General features: G+C 33.3%; 2 protein-coding genes across 6 annotated transcripts; one reads left to right on the top strand and one right to left on the bottom strand.

Moving 5' to 3' along the window:
• Positions 1-3441: 3441 nt before the first annotated feature.
• On the top strand, positions 3442-17585 carry LOC126698297 (uncharacterized). Of its 5 annotated transcripts, none has more exons than XM_050395424.1 (16): positions 3443-3722; positions 5055-5138; positions 5597-5670; positions 5762-5795; positions 6756-6814; positions 7872-7986; positions 8101-8138; positions 9252-9349; positions 9560-9615; positions 11309-11594; positions 11745-11860; positions 11974-12030; positions 12780-12845; positions 13749-13823; positions 15362-15437; positions 16935-17585. In XM_050395424.1, the coding sequence occupies exons 1-15, from the start codon at positions 3585-3587 to the stop codon at positions 15422-15424; spliced, it is 1359 nt and encodes a 452-aa protein (XP_050251381.1). In that variant the 5' UTR covers positions 3443-3584; the 3' UTR covers positions 15425-15437; positions 16935-17585. The 5 variants fall into 5 exon arrangements, with proteins under 5 accessions (XP_050251384.1, XP_050251381.1, XP_050251382.1 ...); XM_050395425.1 differs by lacking the exon at positions 16935-17585 and adding an exon at positions 15843-16334; XM_050395426.1 differs by lacking the exon at positions 16935-17585 and adding an exon at positions 15852-16334.
• LOC126698298 (NADPH-dependent aldo-keto reductase, chloroplastic) lies at positions 16860-20497 on the bottom strand. The gene is made up of 5 exons (XM_050395428.1): positions 20308-20497; positions 19729-19904; positions 18745-18988; positions 17625-17804; positions 16860-17278 (listed from the first exon to the last, which is right to left on the bottom strand). The coding sequence occupies exons 1-5, from the start codon at positions 20425-20427 to the stop codon at positions 17051-17053; spliced, it is 948 nt and encodes a 315-aa protein (XP_050251385.1). The 5' UTR covers positions 20428-20497; the 3' UTR covers positions 16860-17050.
• Between the last annotated feature and the right edge of the window lie 1676 nt (positions 20498-22173).

Here is a 22173-nt window from a genome sequence, read left to right on the forward strand (position 1 = left end):
TTTTTTCCTGCTTCTCACAAATGTTCTTTGCCGATGATCTGCTTCTATTTGCTAAAGCAAATGACAAAAATAGCACAACCAAGGTTTTGAAGAGTTTAGTAGTCTAGCAGGGCAATGACATCATTGAAATTTTTTGGCCATTTGAGCAAAAGCATCTTATTCTCCAGTTGTCAGTGAAATGTGACATGTAATTAGTGGCTTATTAGATAAAAATCACAAAAATAATTTTTTTTTCCTCTAAATAATATGGAGGAAAGTATGGTTTTAAAAACCAGACTGATCAAAAAATCGAAAAGAGAAGTGGTTCTCGATTATTTGGTCTAACCGTTCATGTCGTAAATAATTTAATTAATAAATTCAAAAATTAAATACATATATAATATTAATAAATTATCATATTTAATTATATATATAAATAGTTAAAAGATTTTTCAACTATTCATGCCTTATACTAAATAAGAATAAAGAGTAAATAAACATTACGAAAATGATAATTATTTTATAACAATTTTCTCCTTATGATCCTTTACAATATAATTGAAAATTATGGATTTAATTAGACTCCCCTCAAATAAAGTTTAATATGATTTGATAAGTTTTTTTTATTGATACTTATAGTGTAAAATAAATGGTACACAATTAGATACTAGAAACTTATAAAGTTACAATTTAAAACATAAATATTATTTTATGTTTCTTTTGAAAAAAAAATAGTATTATCATTAATACTAGAGCCACAACTTTTCTCACAATTTGTTTACGTGGCAAGTTGTGAGTGGTGAAATTGTGGACCCACCACTTCTACTCTACCACTCACGACTTACCAGGTGAACAAGTTGTGTAAAAAATTGTAGTCCTAGCATTTTCCTAGTATTCCACCCTCCAACATTAATATAAATTCAAAAGTAATAATATTATATATATAAATATACACACACAAGAGAGTAAAGTCACCAACCCTCTTAAAATAATAAGTAAAGCCACATGGTACACAATTAGATGGTACACAAATAATGATAAGTTTTTTTTTTATTGATACTTATAGTGTAAAATAAATGGTACGCAATTAGATACTAGAAACTTATAAAGTTACAATTTAAAACATAAATATTATTTTATGTTTCTTTTGAAAAAAAAAAAATAGTATTATCATTAATACTAGAGCCACAACTTTTCTCACAATTTGTTTACGTGGCAAGTTGTGAGTGGTGAAGTTGTGGACCCACCATTTCTACTCTACCACTCACGACTTACCAGGTGAACAAGTTGTGTAAAAAATTGTAGTCCTAGCATTTTCCTAGTATTCCACCCTCCAACATTAATATAAATTCAAAAGTAATGATATTATATATATATATATATATATACACACACAAGAGATTAAAGTCACCAACCCTCTTAAAATAATGAGTAAAGTCACATGGTGAGTTGTGATTGGTGCAGGTGTGTCCCCACATGGCCCATCATCACACTTACACCAATCACAACTTACCATGTAGCGAGTTATGGCACAAAGTTGTGCACTTTTTTGTATCCTGGGCATTACTCTAAAATAATACAACATTAATTATCCACCGCTAATCTACCTCTCAAAAGAATACAACATTAGTGACACAAAAACCATTTTCAGTAAGTCCTCTACTCCTATTATTTTATTTTATGTACTTCTCACAAAAACAATTCAATTTTAAAGATCCAACTTCTCTCTTTGCATTTTGAAGAGTGGCGGAGTCAAAGATGACTCTTGAGAAATAGAAGAACATGCAGTTTTTGAGGATTTGATCTCTCTCTCTCTCTCTCCCCTTGCCTAAATCATAGTTGTGGTTGTGCTCCTACCGTTTCAGATCTAAGAAAAATGTAGCATTTTCTGTAGAAAAATTCACTGTTTTAGTCCCTCTTCAAATATCAGCAAAACTGATTTAACTGGACCAGTTTTTAGGTTTCACGGTTAAATCGGTCGTTAACGGTTTTTCTTGCTTTTACATTAATTTTCGGTTTTGTTAATAACTGGACATGATTGATGTTCGGTTTTCAATTGAACTGGTTGGTTTAGTCCGGTTTTTAAAACGATAACAGTAACAACTTGTTACTTGGAATTTGTTGTGAAAATATTGTGACATAGTATTTCTAGAATAATTTATTAATTTTGTTAGTAACATCAACCAAATCTCAGCCTAGTTTTTGTATTTTACCTTAAAAAAAAAAAAAAAAAGACACCAAATCAAACCAAACCAAACTAACTTCCTTTTGTTGTTGTCTTCTTTTTGTTTCTAGAAATTCTCTAAGAGAGAGAGAGAGAGAGAGAGAGAGAGAGATTCCTTTCCATTTTCCATTTTTGATGTTGAAAATTGAGTAAAATTTTCCTCTTTAATCATAGAGAATAGAGAGATGAAGAAGGATAAAGGAGTGAGTCGAGTGACAATAGCTAATTCCCTTTTACCCACAGATGGGTAAAGTGTTTTTTGGACAAACTACAAGTGGGGAAAGTGTAGAGGTAATTTGTAAGCTAGCACAACTGTGGGAAACAATACAATAAATAAGCACAATTTTGAAACAATGTTGTAAACTAGCATCTCGAGTTTGAAAAGCTTGAGTTCGATGACAAGAATAGAGGCTATCAAGCTCGAGTTCTACTGTTGGCGTGGAACAATTTAGCCACGTCGAACTCGAGTTGGAGAGACTCGAGTTCCATAGAAGTAGATTTGATGAAGGAGAAGGAGAAAAGGAGAAGAAGAAGAAGAGGAAAAGAAGATCTAGATCAAAAGAAGAAAAAGAAGACGACCTGGAGAAGAAAACTGGATTTGAAGAAGAAGATTTGTAGAATGCCGGATCTATAGAATGCTGAAGAAGAAGATCTAGAGATGGAGAAGGCATGTGATGGAAAACGCTAAAGAAGAAGAAAAAAGAGGAATTTGAGCCTACTGTGCAGGAACTCAAGTCTTAAAGACTCAAGTTCTAGGCATTAGCTTGCCATCCCTTGCAAATCGAGTGTTAAAGACTCGAGTTCTACATTAAACTCGAGTTTTAAAGTCTTGAGATGCTAGTTTGTTAAATAATTTTGTAAACTTGACAACTAATTAAAATGTTTAAAAAATAATGCTAAAAGCAAAAAAAAATTCATTAAGTGTAATTTTCCCTATATTTTTAGAGGAGTAATTGAATAATTTGAGAACCGCTAAATTTGTAACAAATTCTAAATAATAAGTTATAACTAATCCTATCTACCAAATCTTAAATGGAAAGTTGTTACTTGTTTTACCAACCAAGGAACAGTCATTAACAACCAATTACTTTGAAGGTGCAACATGATATTTGTATTTCTCGAATAATTTATTAATTTTGGTAGTAACATCAGTCCAAATGTCAGCTTAGTTTTTGTATTTTTTTACCTTAAAAAAAAAAAAAAAAACCAAACTAACTGACTTTTTGTTGCTGTGTCTTCTTCTTGTTTCTGGAAATACTCATAGAACGAAGAGCGAGAGAGAGAGAGAGAGAGAGAAAGAGAGAGAGTTTCCTTTCCATTTTCCATTTTTGATGTTAAAAATTGAGTAAAATTTTCTTCTTTGAGCTTAGAGAATAGAGAGATGAAGAAGGATAAAGGAGTGGCAGTAGCTAATTCTATGAGCCCTAATAACAGCGGAGAAGACACAGAGAAAGATTCCCTTTTGCCCACCATCCGATTCTCTTCTCGAAATGCTTCCTCCAAATACGACTTCGTCAAGGTACTTTCTTTCCCTTTCTGTTTGGTTCCCCGGAAAATGTTTTGGAATTACTAAACATGTTTTAGATTTCTGGGTTTTGTACCTTGTACATAGTACTACTAGTCATGTTCAGATTGTTCATTAACTCAATTGCATGTACAAGTTAACTTATTCGTTTCCTTTTTTTTTTTTTTTGAAATACATAGTAAATATTATGACTCAATCTTTTTTAGTCCTTCTCAAATTTATACTAATGATCAATCACTACATTATAGTTGAAATTGTGTAATTTGAGTTAATTAGATAGGATGGTTTTTGCTTATGAACTTGTAAAAATTAGATTCACCACTTCTTGTGTTGTTAAAAATTATATTTAACTTTTACGAATGGAAATGACTATATATATTATCATTAAGTCACAGTAATGATTTGATATCTTATGAACTTATTTACGAATGTAACAATTTAATTTCAAGTCTATATAACTATATTTTATGCATGTATCCATCTAAACATTATATATACTTAAATCGAGCCTAATACTCACGAGCTTGTTTACGAACACTCTGTTATGATTGTGCTTGGCTCATTTAATGGTTGAGCCCAAACTTGGGCTTAAGTTTGGTTAAATTTCTAAATAAATGAACATAAACCAGCTTTTTCTCGAGTCAAGTCCAAGCTGTTTATGAACGGTTTTGATAATTTACATCTCTAATTATTTGTAGTTGATCTATGCATAATAGAGTTAATAAATTTTATTCTAGCTGTCAACTCACCGCAACCCTGCTCTTTTTTCTGGGCTTGGGATCGACTGTGAACAAAATATAACTAAAATTTGCAGCAAACTCAACCAAGAATATATATATATATATATATATATATATATATTTGGAGTAAAATCAGCAGAACCAAGCATTTGAGGAGTATTATTGAGGTTGCACATGCATAACTTAGACTGTTTCTCCAACTGGAACTTACTATGTTCCGTTCTGACATGGATAGAGCCAATCAGTCATAAATAGCACATTAACACCCAAAAGTGATCAGATGACAGATAACAGACCAATGGAGCCTTTTGGGTGCCTGGAATAGCATTGGTATCAAATTATCATATCGTACTCAAAACTACACCAGCCTAAAATAGCATGAGTAGAAGTGAAAAATGATATGTACATACATGTTGTAATTATTTGTACTCTAGCTAGGGTTAGTTAGTTAGGTTAATGATGTATGTAAAGATATGTCAGTAGCCATGAGAGCCGTCTTTACAGTGGATTTGTATATTCTTTTTTTGTAAATAATTACTACTATTATTATCTTTAAAAGCTTCATTTGGGTTTTTGGTTATCATAGGTGAAGGTCTGGTTGGGTGACAATGCAGATCACTACTATGTTCTGTCCAGATTCTTGCTCAGCAGAATGTTAACTGTCACTAAGGTCTGAAATCCATGCCCAGGTCAATGTTTATTTTATATAACTTGTCAATTTTTTTGTTCCAAAATCCATGATGTTTCTGTAATTAATTTTCTTCTGCTATTTATTTGATTTTTTTTTTTTGGATAAGTAATGGATATGGAAATAATTTTGAATGTATCTAGCTCAATACCTGAAGCAATACATGCTATTTATTTGATTTTTTTAGTCTAATTTTGCATTAGTTTATTTGTTTAGCATCCTTTAGAGTTGTTCGAAATCTATACCACATCATGTTGATAGTCAATAAGTTGCAAAACACTTGCCCTGCTCACTTCACATCAATTTAATTAAGCGCATGGTAATATTGCCCCTTTTTCTATTGGAATAAATATGCTTATCCATGCATTTTGCAATCTGAAATTAAGATAATGAAATATCTGGAATTTCTAGGTTAAGTGTTATGACTTGTTTTGTTGCAGATTCCTAATCATGTAGCTATCAAAATTGCTCTTGAACTCAAGAAGTTGCTCATAGACAACAGTCTTCTAGATGTGTATGCCTTCTTTCTTTCTGTCTTTTAAATTTTTTATTCTTTATCCAGATTTAGTTAAAAGTTTCACTTGCATGCTTGTATTATGTTACAGCTCTCAGTCTGATTTGGAAGCTAATTTGTTCAAGGTATGCCATACATATAACTTAACCAACTCCCTGCATGCAGGATTTATGTTTTCCCTTAGGATATTTGATTTCCTTATTCTTAGAACCAGTTCATGATCAAACAATGTTGTAGGTGATTCTTCTCTTTATTTTTAATATGTCTAAAAACTAAGGGAGGGGGGGTTTTCTTTGATGAATTTGTTTTGTAGGTGTATCTCATGTACACATCCCATGTATTTGGGTTGCACCCCTTTGAATTTCTTTAGGGTGTGTTTGTTTGGAGTTGAAATAGGGTGGATGGAAATCTTTGGAGAGAAAATGGGAAGGAAAACTTTTTTGGAGTGTGTTTGGTTGGGTGGGGAGGAAAGAAAATAAATTGAAGGGCCTCAGGTGTTTTCTCCCTTGGCCCACCAAAAAGTTCTCTTTCTAAAATGGGGAGCAAATTGAAAGGAGAAAATGAGGCTGCTTAATAGACAAAAATGTCCATGAGTAAATTTATACAAACTTACTTTTTAACAATGGTATATGCGTAAATTTATACAAACTCACTTTTTTCATCCCTCCACTTTTCCACTTTTAACCAACAAAAAGGTGGAAAATTAAAATCTTTTCTATCCTCCCACTTTTTCATCCTCTCACTATTTTCTATCTTTCAACTTTTCTACTCCTCCAACTTAACGGATCTTTAATGAAATCTCTTATCAAAAAAAGAGATTTTTCTTAGATAAGAAAAACTTTGGTTTACATGGCTTTATATGATTGTAAGGGAGTAACAATTATCATAAGTACAGAATTTTTTTATTTTTATTTTACCTAGATATTGGGTCAGTTAGTACGCCAATGAGTTTTAGCTCAAATGTTACTTCCTCCTCTTGTAAAAGCAGTGTGGAGGGTGCGCTCATGAGTTCAAGACCCACTGGGTGTGTGTATCACTTACTAATTAAAAAAAAAAGGGTTCTTCTAACAGGACAAGTTTTGCAGCTTATGGAGCGACGGGGTTATGGGGAAGAGTACATTAATCGTTACAAGATGATGACCAGGTAAGCCATTGAAGATAGGTCTGAGTCTTTACCATTTTGCTAGCTGTCTCTTTCAGTGTTCACTTCACATGTAGCTGCATAATGGTAATTCATGATTTGTTCTTTTTTTTTGATAAGTGGCAATTCATGATTTATTCTGCTATTCGTATAAAGTGTTCTTCTGATAAGTTTGTGGATAGATTGATGTTTCATTTGGTTTGGTTTTTGGTTGTGTATATTTTTCTCTTGTTAAGCTTCCCTTGTTAGGATATTTTGGAGTCGAATTTAATAAATTGCTATGGGCTATATGAACCTCTTTATGCTGGTTCAGGGTTGAACATGTGCTATGTTATGATTAGAGCTTTGGCTTTTCAAGTAGGCTCTAAGGAATGGGTTAGGAATTTATAGGCTCTGTGCTTGGCCCGATTAGACAGCTCCTCTTTAGAAATCTGACATTTGATAACTTGATAAAGAAATAGCACATTCATGTGAATTCTATGTACTTACATTGCAAATTGGAAATGGAGCCAGTTAATCCCTTTCTTTTGCATTGCTCAGCTGTTGAGTAGCTGTGATGCTTGGTGTTTTCTCTGTGGAGCATGGTTTTGCCACACTTGTTTAACATGGCAGCATGTGTGTTTGGTGGTAGACATAAGCAACTAGCATGGAATGTGGTGTTGTTATGTTTGATTTGTTGTATTTGGTGGGAGAGAAACAGGTGGTCCTTTGAGGGGTCGAAAATTCTTCCTTGATCTAAAGGCATCTTTTGCTAAGTCACTTTTTTGCTAGTTTCTCAGAATCATCCCGTTTTCCTCTACCCGGAAATTGTTATCTTACAGATTCTGTCACATTTTTGCTAGTTTCTCAGAATCATCCTGTTTTCCTCTACCCGGAAATCGTGATCTTATAGATTCTTTGAAATGTTATCCCTCATGTCTGTTGTACTTCTTGTATGCTTGGGTTGTATCTCTAATAATTATTTTAAAAATTTCTTATTAAGTAAAAAATTTAATTGCTATTAATTATTGCATGGTATAGTAATGTTGTGGGTTTTTTTTGGGTGTGTCACTGCTTTCAGATTTCACCATCAAAGAGTACCATTGGTAATTCTTGTGTGTGGAACTGCCTGTGTCGGGAAGTCTACCATTGCTACTCAACTGGCACAAAGGCTAAATTTGCCGAATGTCCTACAGGTCTTTCCTTATATCTGTAAAGATATTCAATTTCTCTCCTTCTCATTGATTTGATGATTCTTTTATGTGTTGTATACTTATGCCTTTTGACGTCTGTGTTTTTCATTGTTTCAGACAGATATGGTATATGAATTGCTACGAACAGCAACAGAGTATGTCCCGAATTTATTTATCCCTTCCTTAATCTCATCCTTTTCCAATACTAGAAAGTTTATTGCTTGGAACAATTCAGAACTCCAAATATAAAAAGAATATCAGTACACAAATTTCCTTCTTTCAACTAGGAATGATGTTTGGTGTCCACCATTAATCTGTTACTGAAGCAATAAATCTTGGGAGACAAATTTTCACAACTGTTGATGTGACCTGTTATGATTGGTGCATAATGAAATTGGTGGCCAGTGGTGGGCCCATGGGAAGTGAAGTTCCAATTACAACTTGCCATGCTAGAAAGTTGTGGAAGAGGTTGTAAAATTGTGTGTCTCTAGCATTGCTCTTACTGAAGTTATATAAAAATGAACTTTTTAAAAGTGTTTCTGCTGGAATTCCATGGCTGAGGAAGCACTAAGTGATATCTGTGTGGGCTGATGCTTATTAAGACAGTTTTTTTAGTGCACATGTGGTCATTTGCAGTTGGAGGATGAAATGGAAGTAAAAGATGCTCCTATCCTATGGTGATGTTTACTGATTGTGCCTACATATTGGCGATAAACCATATGCATTTTACTGGGACTATTCTTTGTTAGCAGCTCCTGACAATAAAAATGGGTTTTGGGATACTTATAAAAGGAAGATACTTATATAGAAGAGGATTGATCCTCCCAAGACCCAAAATCTCGTAGTTTCTTCACCTGTTTTAATGGGTGTAGGTTGGAAGTTGTCTGGTTCTGGGTTGATAATGGGTTTTGATTTCCCCTGGTGCATAAAGCAGGGTCTCATCACAGGCAGATGCCTTCTTGGAATTACATGTTACACATATTGACTATATTATCAGTTTTCTGCTGTTGACAATTTATTTTATTTTATTTTAATTTCCAAGTCATTGAGAAGAATAGAGGATGCAATATTTTAGAACTCAGTTGTGCATTTGAATATGCAGGCTATTGGCACAAATATTTCTCCCTTTAATAACATCTTTTTTTTTTTTTTTTTTTTAAAAATTTTATTTGAAGTACTGAGCACTAAAGCAAGGGAATTATTTATTTATTTATTTTCTTTTGGTGGACCAAATCAGAATGCTTATTCTCTTCTTATATATGATTTAGTGCGCCATTGGCATCTACTCCAGTATGGGCCCGGGACTTCAGCTCTTCTGAGGAATTAATCACTGAATTTTGTAGAGAGTGTAGAGTTGTTCGTAAAGGTAGTCTTTTGGTTTAAATTAATGTGATCATTTTTTGGATAAATAATTTAGCTGTTGAGATTTGCCTTTCATAGTTTTTTAATTACCACTATATAATCTGGATTTTATGATTATTTGAGAGCCTCCTATAGAGTTTCTACTATATAGGGAATTGCATCATTGTACTAGCGAGTGTCTTGATTATTGATTCACATAGCTTTTGCTGGCTAGGTTTGGCTGGTGATTTGAAGAAAGCTATGAAAGATGGAAAACCAATTATAATTGAGGTATGTTTACCGTTTTAATTATGTGGATTGTAGATTACATTTACCCTTCGGTTGTTCATCCTCTTCTTCCTTCATTCATCCCCACTTGCACTGTTGCTATAATTTTTTAAATAGTAATGTCTTTCATGTACTCAAAAAGAATCCATTTATTAAATTCTTTTTGTTTAGCATTAACAATTTGTTCTAGGATTCGTCGGCGCAACGTGGTATAGTAGAATGAAAAGGTGTGAAGGAAAAGGAAAGAAAATGATACCATGGGTTGCTTAACAGACAAACAATATTAATAGGAGTATATGAGTAGTAGTATCGGAAAACAAAGGTGAGATAGATAGTAAAAAAAAGAGTCCAAAGCCTCTTTGGAAATCCATTCATGAGTTCGTTACTCCATCCCCTCAAATACTCAAATTTAGGCACAAATTACCACTCTGAACTCACCTGAGTCTCTCTTTTTCCTATCCTACCTCTTCATCCAGACTCTATCACTGGCCTAATTTTTACCTGAGAGATCCAGAAAGTGAGACTGGAGACCAAAGTTCTTGTGTTGTCAAGCAATTTGAAAATGTTAACTGTTTCTCTATAGTCTATACTTCTTGGACATATGCTTCTGATGAGTAATAACTTTCATTGAAAAAGAGGATGATTATAATGCATTCTTAAAACAAATTACAATTGAAGATTCATACAAACAATAAGATCTACCTCTCTATGAGGCCTCCTACATTGCACTCGAAATAGGTTTAAGGCCAAGGACCACAATTCATGTGCCACCCACAATGTTAAGAGCAGATGATATGCCGCTTCACCATGCCTCATACACATAAAACATCTATTCACAATAACAATTCCTCTCCTCCAAGTTATTAATTGTCAATATTTTGCCCAAAGCTGTTGTCCATCTAAAGAATGCCACTATGGTATGTTTAAAGCCCTCCACTAATAATTAATGTAGTGCTTTGTAAAATGATGGCACTTCCTCAGTGCAACTGTGCATTTCCCACTGTAGACAAAGTAATTTTGATCAGTGTAACTCCACCCCCCTCCCCTCAACCCCCTAAAGTTTTTTTTTTCCTCAGCTTGCTAATCTTCTCTATATTTTCAGTCACCACATTCCGTATTCCTTGTGCCCTCCATGCTGGGAGGCCCAAATGCCTCATTTTTAAATGACCTACCCTGCATCCCAGTCAATCTGCCAATTCATTAACACCTTCAAAGTCTCCTACTTCTACTCATTGTTTCTTGTACATGTAAAGGTTCTGCTGAATTCTTAACATAAAATCAATTTATTTATTTATACAATTGATAAAAGATTTGACAAAGTGACTAGGACCCATTTCTGTGTAGGAAATTTTGATCCTAGCATTTATTAGGGAAGGCTCTTCATCAGTTTTTGCAAAACAGATGGTCTCTTCCAAAATCAATGAAAATGGAAATAAAATCTTAAGGATAATCTGCTAAGTGACCAAGAAGGGCAAGTTGTTGTAAGTTTCTTAGAGAAGAATCAGAAGATGCTAAACTGTATCAGTGTATTGATTATTGTTATGCTTAAGGTTCTTCATCAGCTTAGTAATTGTTTGTTATTTCTTTTAATGATTTCACATGAGGGATATGATAAAAAATTGTATATTTCCTGCGCATGGTGTATTCATTTTATGATTGACTTTTTACATTTATTTATTTATTATCACAATGGTAGGGCATACATATAGATCCTAGCATTTATTTGATGGATGATGAAAGTAAAACACCAGCTAATGTGCCGGAAAAATCAAAAGAGGCTAATCAGGTAGCTGTGACATGCGGTGATGGTACAGAAACAGAAATGGAAAATAATTCTACTAATGTTTGTGGAAGTGACAGTAAAAAGAGCAACTGTCCCGGGCATGTGAGCTCAGAAGAAGGGATATTGGCTGATAACATGAATAAAGTCTCAGATACTCTTGAATCTCTCAGCCTAGCAGGAAGTGTCCCTGGTAGCAAAGGTCAATTTACACTCTGGATTCTGCTATCTTGTTAAAATTTTTTAGATCCCTTCTGAGATTGCTGACATGACCATTTGTATTCTTATATAATGAATGAGAAAAGTATTAATAGGAATTTGCAAATTTTTCCAATTGTTTTTGGTTATGCAGGTGAAAGTCTTAAGGATCCAGAGATAAACGGAAATGCTTCTGTTAGGAAGGAGAAGTCTGGTGCTGAACCAATAATTGTACCTATAGTTCTGAAAATGTCTGAATTTGATCATAAGGTATGGGGATGTTTTTATGCACTTTTATGGTTTTCATAATACTATAATGTAAGTTCAGCTAGGATTCTTTAAATTAAGAAATGCAGAAATATAAAATAAAGCTATATGTGCAGGCATTACTAGAGGAGTGGATCTCGACTCGTACATTTAATGATAAATTTCTAGTCCAGGTACTAATGATGCCAAGTTTATATTGGTATCTATTAACAAGAATGTTCAGCATATAAATCATGTTGTAGTTTATCTAGTAGTAAAGTAATATAGGGTGATTACACTGCATTATTGGGTCCTTGTAGTTTATTTTTTGTTTGTATGGGAAAAGTTCAAGTTGAAAAGAGATGATGCCAAAGTCAATTTGGTTCAGCACGGAGTTTGAGAGAGAGAGAGAGAGAGAGAGAGAGCAAATGCTAAGTTGTAATAGCATTTGACCTCCTTTGTTGTCTGGGAAAATTAATCCTAGAAATTGGATTAGGAAACACCCAACAACTTTGTAATTTCTCCACTGGAATATAGGTGCCTTCTAGATAACAATGCAACACATGTTCAAAATAGAGGGTAATTCCCCCCCTTCTTTTTTTCATTTATATTTATGACATTTTTATTTTTGGGGTCAAAATTGTCTGATATAAATATAAATGCCTGTTTTGTCTATATTTTCTGATTATTCGAAATATAGCACTAAATTCTTTCATTCTGACCATGTGAATGCAAAAGAACCTTTGGTTTTGGCTTTCTGGATCCTGTCCATTTCTTATGATTTTATTTCATTTTTACCTCTATAATATTGTCTTAGTTGTTTATTGAATAAATAAAATATTCTTTGCTTCATTCTGTATATTGCTGATAACAAGATAAGTTTTTCTTCTGACCTTTTATCTTTTTTAAAATTCTTTTCTTGTAAATATTTCACTTTTTGCAGGATAAAGATAAGCTAATGACCAACTTAAAGACCATTCAGGACTATCTTTGCTCATTCAAGTCACAGGTAATACCCACTCATGTCTGTTTCTTTTTTTAGTTAGTAGGATGCAAGCAGGGTTGCTATTGTCTTTGCATCTTTAGTAGTAATTAAGAAATCACTTATTTAATTATATTAAGGGACCTTCAGATCAACAGAATAACAATTGTTAAAAATCGCTTATTTAATTATGAGCACTGTTTGTTATACTTGTTTTTAACTAAAAACGTGGGTTCAACCCATGATTTTAAGTTTGAAATCTTGGGTTGAACCCACGTTTTTAGTTATAAAACTTGTGTATACACACATGTGACGTGTGTAATAAGTTTTAGCCTTTAATCATATTAAGGGATCTTCACATCAAAAGATTAACAATTGACTGCTTATTTCTACAGCAACTTTATTGATTCAGGTGTGACCGTATAGCTAATATTGAATTTGAGAGAAACAAATAAAGCAAATCATATTTGGGAAACTTTTTTAATTGGGAAGATTGATGAATGTCTATATCATGGATTTCTTTTTTGTTTTATGCATTGATCTTGTAAGTGAGCTAATGCAGGAGCTTTCTTATGCCTTGAGTAGAATAACACTAACTCTTTACTAAAAACAATTTATTGGTGTGTACAGTAAGATGTTGACATCAAGTTCAGTCGGGTAACAATGTAGAGTGAGATTTGTTCTGTTTTGAAGGCATGTTCCTGCAAATGATTTGAATTTAAGAGCATTAACTTTGTCAAATTACTGGATTTCAAAGTGTCCACAACTAGTACCTTTGCATTCCTGTTAGTTTTAGGATTGTGTATCATGGTTACATGTGTAAGGAAACTTCCAATTTTTTTGTATTAGGAGTTTGAAAATGTTAAACAGTGTTGCCAGCCATCTTCTTTATCATTTTTTCCCTGATTTTGTTTTATTTTCTTGGAATAGGGTTTGACGGTTGCCAATATATCAGCAACAACGTTCCCACAAACATTGGATTGGCTGCACAGTTATCTTCTTCAGGTATGGCGTTTCCAATCAATATATGAGGACATATTTTAGGAATTTGTCTATATATGCTTGTGGTGGGGTGAGGGATTGAAAGTTGGGGTTTGGAGTTAGGGTTCTTGGTTGAGGCTTGTGGTGGGCTTGGGGTTTGAAATAGAGAACAAGCAGGTTGCAGGATTTCCTGGGCAGCAGTAAAATAGTAGAGCTTTTATGGCTTATTTGTATGGGTGAGCAAATAGCCATGGTACCCAACCCAGCCCACCTGCCCGCCTGACCCGGATTGACCCGACACATTTCAGCTGATTCGACTGTAGCTTTGGTCAGCAGTGGATTCTACACTAATAGCCAATTGCATCTTGTCGTAGGAGGCCAGATCTAAGTTGTGCCATTGGTAGCTACCATTGTGGGAGGCCAAAACACAGTCGTGGAGGTCAGATCTAGGTGCCACCATGACGTGTCTCATGCCTTCTTTTTCCTTGCCATGAGTTGTCATGCTTCCCTTTGCCTCGCTGGTGTTACCTGTGACTAAAAACTTGAAATGGAAGTGCAGTTGGTGAGCCTACCCTACCTGATCTTATCTGCTCAGATGGTGGATTGATGCTCAACTGGACTGAACCCAGAATGACTTATTACTAGTTATTTGGTGGCTATTTGGTAGGGGAAGTGTGCAGGGTTGTAGGGTTTTGATAGGTAAAGTAGAATGGCTCAATTTGAGGTTGTAAAGGGGACTATTGAAGACCCAACTGGCGTGTGTTACTTACCAATAATTTTTTTTTTTTTTTAAGAAAGAAAAAAGATGACTCATATACCAAAGTGTTTGAGGTTTGTGATGGGTAAAAGTAAGTGCACTTTACTAAGAGTTGCTAGTTGTATGACTGGTGAAAAATAATAGCAATTAGGGTCTTCATTAGCAATATTACTGATGGAGTACAAGGAATGCACACTACTCAATGATATCGTATAAGCGCTTGGAGTATAACGAAATCGGATGTAGTTAGTAGTTTTAACTTTTAGCAAAATTGGATGTAGAGTTGTAGGTGGCATTAATGTGATAGTATTGGATCCAATTATGAGTGAATTTAGCTTCTAAATCAACCATAATATTATAGAACTGCCTTTGGCTGTCAAAGAGCATCCTGCATAGGCACAATATGATAGGTATAATAGCTGGAGTAAGTCATTACGATTTTGTCAGTTACCAAAAACCTTTAAATTCAAAGGAGCTGCAAAACTCACAGATCTGTCCTTTGTTGTACAACTAACCATAGTTTGTAAAATAACAACCCAAACTACTCTTCAGAATACTTATGACCAGACCTTTAAAACCGTACAACTGTTACTTAAATTGGAATTCACACGTCAGTGGCTCGCATATTGTCTCTTATTTCATGGCTGCACTGCATCAATATTATAAGATACTGACCTCCTATCGATAGAGTTCTAATATTGCGTGTGTGGATATCTCACAATACTTCATCTGTGCTTGGTGTTCTTTGTGTTTGGACCTGCTAGAATGTTATTCTGATTCCTTATCTGTATATTTCCTTGTTCAGTGTATTGAGCAGGGCATTTCATCGGAGACCAATGAAGATGGTAGACAACCAACTGAAAATTAGAGCACATGCTGAAGTAAGCCTCAGACTTGTATTAAATGAACTTTAAATAGCCAAAAAAAAAAAAGAACCTTATATAGTTTTGAACTTTTTTTTTTTTGGTGTACAGTATGCTTTTCATTTAAAGGAAATAAAAATTTCTTGTTTTTGTTCACCTCTTATATTCTTTTTAACTATTAGAACTTCCTCTTTTCCCTTTTTCTAATAAAATTTTTATTCTAATTGTATGATGTGCCATGCTTATTGATTGCCCAACTCCTTTTCACTTTCCTATCGCTAAAATTATTGTTGAATTGCATTTGGTGTTCACTGTTTTAGATTAGACAAAAAAGGGGTTGCAATTGTTGTCCTGTTTATATATCTATATAATAATATTTAAAAATTGAAGTTTGGTATTTATTGTTGCTACATTCTTGTTAAGGCACATCAGTGTAGCATTTCAATCCACTTTGATCTATTTGGTCCACTTTGCTCCTGTTGGTCTAGTTTTGTCCAGTTCGGTCCAATTGGTCCATTTCTTTGGTCTATTTGGTTCACTTTGGTTCATTCAGTCCACTTCAATGATACTTTGGGAGGAGACTGGAGAGGTTTATGTAGAAAGTGGAGCAACTTTATTGACAATTATCTTACTTTCTCAGCGTAGTGTTAGTAGGTTCTTGATAAAATTACATTTTTCTTATATTATTGAAATCTTGTATTTTTTTTTTTTTTTTTTTTATCTAATATAAGTGATGTATTTATTTATATTTGCTTCCTCTTTGGGTCATTCAAGATGTATAGAGGATGAACCATTTGTAAGGAGTGTTAGAAACATATTTGAACCACATATTGCATTATTCAAATATGTCGCCTTGTATAATAATTGAATGTGAAATGCATTATGTTTCAAATAACAATTTTTTGTTTTTTTGTTTTTTGAGAAGAATCAAATATCAAGTATAGGTAATTTAATTTAGAAAATCTAATATATTGTATCAACTATTAGTCTCACCTACTATTTTCATTTTTCATTTAACAAAAAAATGAATCACCAAAATTTTTCACGCATCACAAGGATTTGCAACTATTTACTATTAAAAACAAATAGAGCACTTCCGTTGTGCACATAGAAACTTGTGTTCAGATCTTTGGAAAATTGAATCAAAGTCTGAAGGGTGTTTAGTTTCCAATTATCCATGCCAACTTTCAAATTCAGGCTTTTGGAATGCTCATCAGTAGAAGACCACCAATACAACTAATGCATTTTTTCTTTCTTTCTTTTATATTTTCATCTTTTCGTTCCACTAATCATAACTTATCACTTTAACAAGTAATGAAAGAAGTTAAGTCTACAACTTACTAGTAGCATATTTCACAACTTGATAATGTGGACTCTTGATTCTAGGAACTAAGTGGTATTTTAGTAGAAAAAGCTCAAAGTGAGAAAATATTCTCCATATGAATATTAAAGGAACTGATGGAATGGATTTATTTTTACAATGACATGGTTTGATATGGTTGCTTATCCCTGCAGTCCAGAGACTTTGTAACTCTATCCGCCCCCTCGACATTCAAGTACAACTGAAACCACCAAAATAAGAAAAGAAAAGAAAAAGAAGAAGAAGAAAAGGTACAGCATTGTAGTTATGGTTAAATATCTTCATCCCACAAATCATGAAGTGTCTTGTATGGGCTTGTTGTTTGGTTAACAAGAAAATCCCCTCTCATGGTCTTGCTCTGCTCCAAATTGTCAATCTCAAGGAAATCTTGGTCATCCAACTTCAAATCAAAGGACCCCATGTTCTCCTTCATCCTATCTTTATTAAAGCTCTTGACTATCACGCTTGATCCTTTCGATATTCCCCATTGTAGAGCAACCTTCATAATTTGAAGCAAACTTTGAGTCTTTGGTAATCTTTTGCAGATAAAATGTAATTGGATATGGCACTCTTAGCATGATTTACAACTTAATTTATCGGTGCATGGTATAAAAGGACAATTTTGGAACAATTTCTTCCATATTGTATTTGTACTTTACGTATTAAATTCAATCATATGACTCTATTGGTCAAAAAGTTATATAGTTGAATTTAATGGTCAATAAGTTATATAATTGAATTTAATGGAAAACGTTATGTAAAATACTTAAAGGATTGTACCCAAGTTTTATACTTTTCAAATTAAATCTAGGAGAATGTTATGTTAACAATGAGACTAAGTCTACCTGAGCTGAGGTTGCCTTGTGTTTGAGAGCAATGGATTTGATGATTGGGCTATCTACCACAGCTGTTGATCCCCATGCATTTCCGGGTGCACCTAGTGGTGAGTAGGCACTTACATGAATTTTGTAGTCTGCACAGGTCTCTCTGAGCTTGCTTTGCCTCCACATTGGGTGCATTTCCACCTATTACAAGTAAATTTAATTAGTAGTTAGCTTAGCAACGTTGTTTTAAAATATTTTAGCCTTTCTTAGGAGTTGATTAGTCTTAAAAATATATAATTGGTTTGCACACGAGTATTTTACTACCTATAATGCCTATTCTATTATATTGCTAATGTTTGTTAAAAAAAAAAAAAAATTATATTGCTAATGTGACAAAGCTCTTTTGGGTTCTTCCCTCCTGGATTGGAGGCACGATTGAAGGACATTTTTGTGTACAAGGCACTCTATTGGATTGACTTTGTTAAGTTAAAAAACATTTTTATTTACTAAATCATTTGACTTATGCAAATTAGTATTATACATATTATATCACGTCTATTTCAATTGCGTAATATTACGTGTAACTTGAATCCAACCCATATATATATATATATATATAATATTTCTTATCCTTTCAATTTAAATATAGTATGAATTAGTAGCCAAATAAGAAACATGATTCGTATGGAAATTAAAAAAAGCTTAATTTTCCCTTGGAGGGAGAGAGAGAGAGAGAGAGAGAGAGAGAGAGAGAGAGAGAGAGAGAGTTCAATTCAATGAATTTCAAACCTAACGTCACAATTTAGAGAATACCACTTTATTTTAACATTGGTGCATGTACTTTGGACTAGAAATAGAATTGTCACAGCATTTGACATGAAATAAATATATATCAGTTATTGACAATGGCGATTGATGACCACAATGACAATGACATGAAGACTTCAGTACAAAAATTCTCAACAATTATTAAAAAATATATATATTCTCAACTAATTTGGCTGATCATCAAGTAGAATTCACGTTTGGTATATATACATATATATATATAAATTTAAATTTAGTGCCCAAACAAACCCAAGATTTCTTTGGTTGAGTCATGCCAGTGACTTTGCACATCAGTATGACTATTTTAGTATACCTGATTGACGGCTGGAGTCACTGAAGCAAAATCTAGCAGTCGTTCGATCTTCTTGCTAGAGAAATTGCTCACACCAATGCACCTACACAACCCCATCTCCATGCACTTCTCCATTCCAGCCCAGGTGGACTCAAGGTCTAGTTTTTCAAAGTCCTCTTCTTTTGGAACTGAATCACAAGCCCATGGCTTCAACTTAACTGGCCAGTGCACTAGGTACAAGTCCAAATATTCCATTCCCAAGTTCCTGATTTCCAATGCAAACCAAAACAAAAACTAGAATAGTTAGAACTTTTTTGACAGGTTGGATGGGTTGTGTTTTATATTCTCAGTCTCATATAACATTGGTTTTCTAGGCCATAGTTTTTTGGTCCATGGTTTTCTATCATTGTTTTCAATATCCTAGCTAGACCTATAGATATAATAGGCGATCTCATATGATTTGGCTAACATATTAAACAAGCATAAAACCAAGATACGTTGCACACCCACATGCAGTCTTTTTAGTGTTGCTATCTTATAAGCCTTGAATGAGATTTTGGGTATTATCTAAGATTGTTCCATTTTTATGAAAAAAAAAAAAAAAAAAAAAATTAAAGGTGATGAGGTAAGGATTAGGTACAGTTTAGGTGTTGTATGTTTTATTTCACAATTGAATTTAATCATATAATTACATTGATTTGATCAATACAGTATACTATATTTTTAAGAGCTGTATCTACGTTTAACATATATAGCTACTGTTATCTAAGATTTGTCTGGTAAAGGGTATTATATATATTTCCTTGAGCTGAGATAGGAAGATGCTCTTTTAGTGCATTAACATAGTTTGGATTCTGGAACATAAAGGGAGATTTTTGAAGCTAGGCAATAGAATAAACAAAGTAAAGTGGAGAATATAAAAGAACTCCTCTAGATTATTTTTTCCTTCACTTTTTGAAAGTGTGGTGTGGATGTTAATGCATGTGCTTAGTGCTTGATGCTTACTGTAGAGTTTGCTTGAGTGCTGAAACAGGATCATGGTGATCACTCCCCCAGAGTTTAGATGTAACAAAAACGTCTTCTCTTTCTATTGTCTTATCAAGAATTGCCTTTCTTAAAGCATTTCCCACTGCTGGCTCGGACCCATATATTTTTGCTGTATCAAAATGCCTGTAACCCAACTGCACATTGCAAAACAACCATAGCAAATTAATAACCAATACTTAGTTATGGAAGAATGGAAAACAAAATATAATTCAATGAAAATAAAAGAATGAAAAATGATAATCTGTTTCGATAAAGAGCTATTTGTTGTGAAAGAGCATGCTAGAGATACAATAATCTTCACAATCATTTTCATGTGAACTTATCACTGATAGTATTTTAAGTAGAGCTAACCACAACATACTATCTTAACAATAGTGAAAAAGAGTATGAATAACTGAAAAATTGTTGTGTCCTTAGATTTAATTGTGGTGAAATATCCATTAAAAAAAACTAAAATTAGGAAAAAAAAAGAAAGTAAAGAAGATGTTTTTCTATTTTATTTTTATGTAATAAACGATTAGTGTGTACGGTTTGTACCTTGAGGGCCATATGAATGGCTAATTCTGTTGTCTCCCTATCATTTTGGGAGGAATAAGTGCCTAGTCCAATGACAGGCATTGTTATTCCACAGTTCAAACGCACCTGATTGTTCCTCATCTCTGTCTCTCTGTCTCTGTGTGTGTGTTTGTGTTTATGTTTGTGTTTTTAGGCCACACCACAAAATGGTTCTCTAACTCCACCTATATATACAAGAAAAAAGTCAATATTATTAACGGTTTCCTTAGGACACTTCAACCACACAAAATATTTATAATGGTTAGGAATATTATAATTCTTTGTGAGAGTTGATGAAAGATGTAGAAAGAAAGTTAAAAAACTAAAAGAAATAATTGAAGTGTACAAATCGAAGCATGGGATCTTCCATGTCTCTAGGGATTTTATCAGCTGGCCCAATCCATCATTTTTAAGCCAAGTATCTTAGTAGAGAGCATTCATTCAGAGGAGGTTGTTTTCTCTATTTATATAAATACATGTTAATTAAATATATGTATAATTTTTATTTAAAGTCAACTTGATATATTATATTCCACTCTTGAGGAAAACATTATAATATAACATGAAATATGTGCTTATTTGCTTATATGCTTTCCCCAGTCATTCCCTCCCTTTCTTCAAATTTGAAGGCGTGAAGAATAAACTCTCATTTCAGGCTTGTGGGTGGTGCAAAATACTTGTTTTTTAATGGGACGGTTGACTCTTAACATATAAATACCTTAATAAATAAATTAATTATTAAGTATTTGACTCGCAAATTTGTCAATGAATTTTTTTCTTTTCTAGTTTTAAGTCAATTCAGTTTTTAAATGTAAATGATTTACTGTTCTACTTGATTTTGCTGCTCTACAAGTTGACTTTAATTTAGAAGTTACAGGAATCATGTTCTTTTGCTTTTGAAATTATTCAGATGTGCCACACGTCTTGTCTTGTCGATAATGTTCCTTGATAACTTTATTTTTTTCCCTAGCAGAAGAAATGAGAATGACCCATTTATTGGTTGTCAACACCATACAATGAGAATATGAAGTTAGAATGAATGCCAATTCCCTTGTAAGTAGAGAAATACCCGAACTCCTTAAGGGCAAATTACAAAAAATATAAAATAATATGTTGATGAAAGAAATTCAAATAATATGTTAATAACACGTGGGTTCAAATTAACTTAATTAATAGAGTCTATTATTATTAAATAAGAGATTTTGATCTGATACTCACATACAAAAAAAAAAAAAAAAAATTGATATTTTGATTTGATAAAAACATGTGGGTACAAATTAGATCAACTAATAGAGTTTATTGTTATTAAATAAGAGATCTTAATTTGAATCTTGCCTATATAGCAATAAAAAAATATATTGATATTTTAACTTGATAATAACATATGGGTTCAAGTTAGCTCAACTAATAGAGTCTATTGTTATTAAATAAGAGATCTTGATCTAAATCTCGCTTATACAATATATATATATATATATATATATTATGGGTACTTAAGGCATGCTTGGCAACGTCCTAGGTATGCTTGCAACGTTCTCGGCATGCTTTGCAACGTTCTAGGCGTCCCACATCGAAGAGAAATCCCCCCACTTTTTACCTTATAAGTTTTGAAGCGAAGGAGTAATGTACCACTACTTCTTTAACCAAATTAGTGGTACTCTATCATCATTGGTCATCCCTTATATGGCATGAAGAGGAAGGCTTTCCTTCCAATGTGGGACTCTCCAAGCCAAAAAATGACTACAAGTGCAACACTTGGTCTAGGCAAAAATTGTCCCTACAATAAAAGGATCCTTTTATTGTGGGTACCTAAGGCATGCTTGCAACGTCCTTGGCCGACCTCGGCAT

Source organism: Quercus robur, chromosome 9, assembly GCF_932294415.1.
Source record: "Quercus robur chromosome 9, dhQueRobu3.1, whole genome shotgun sequence".
Classification (NCBI taxonomy): domain Eukaryota; kingdom Viridiplantae; phylum Streptophyta; class Magnoliopsida; order Fagales; family Fagaceae; genus Quercus; species Quercus robur.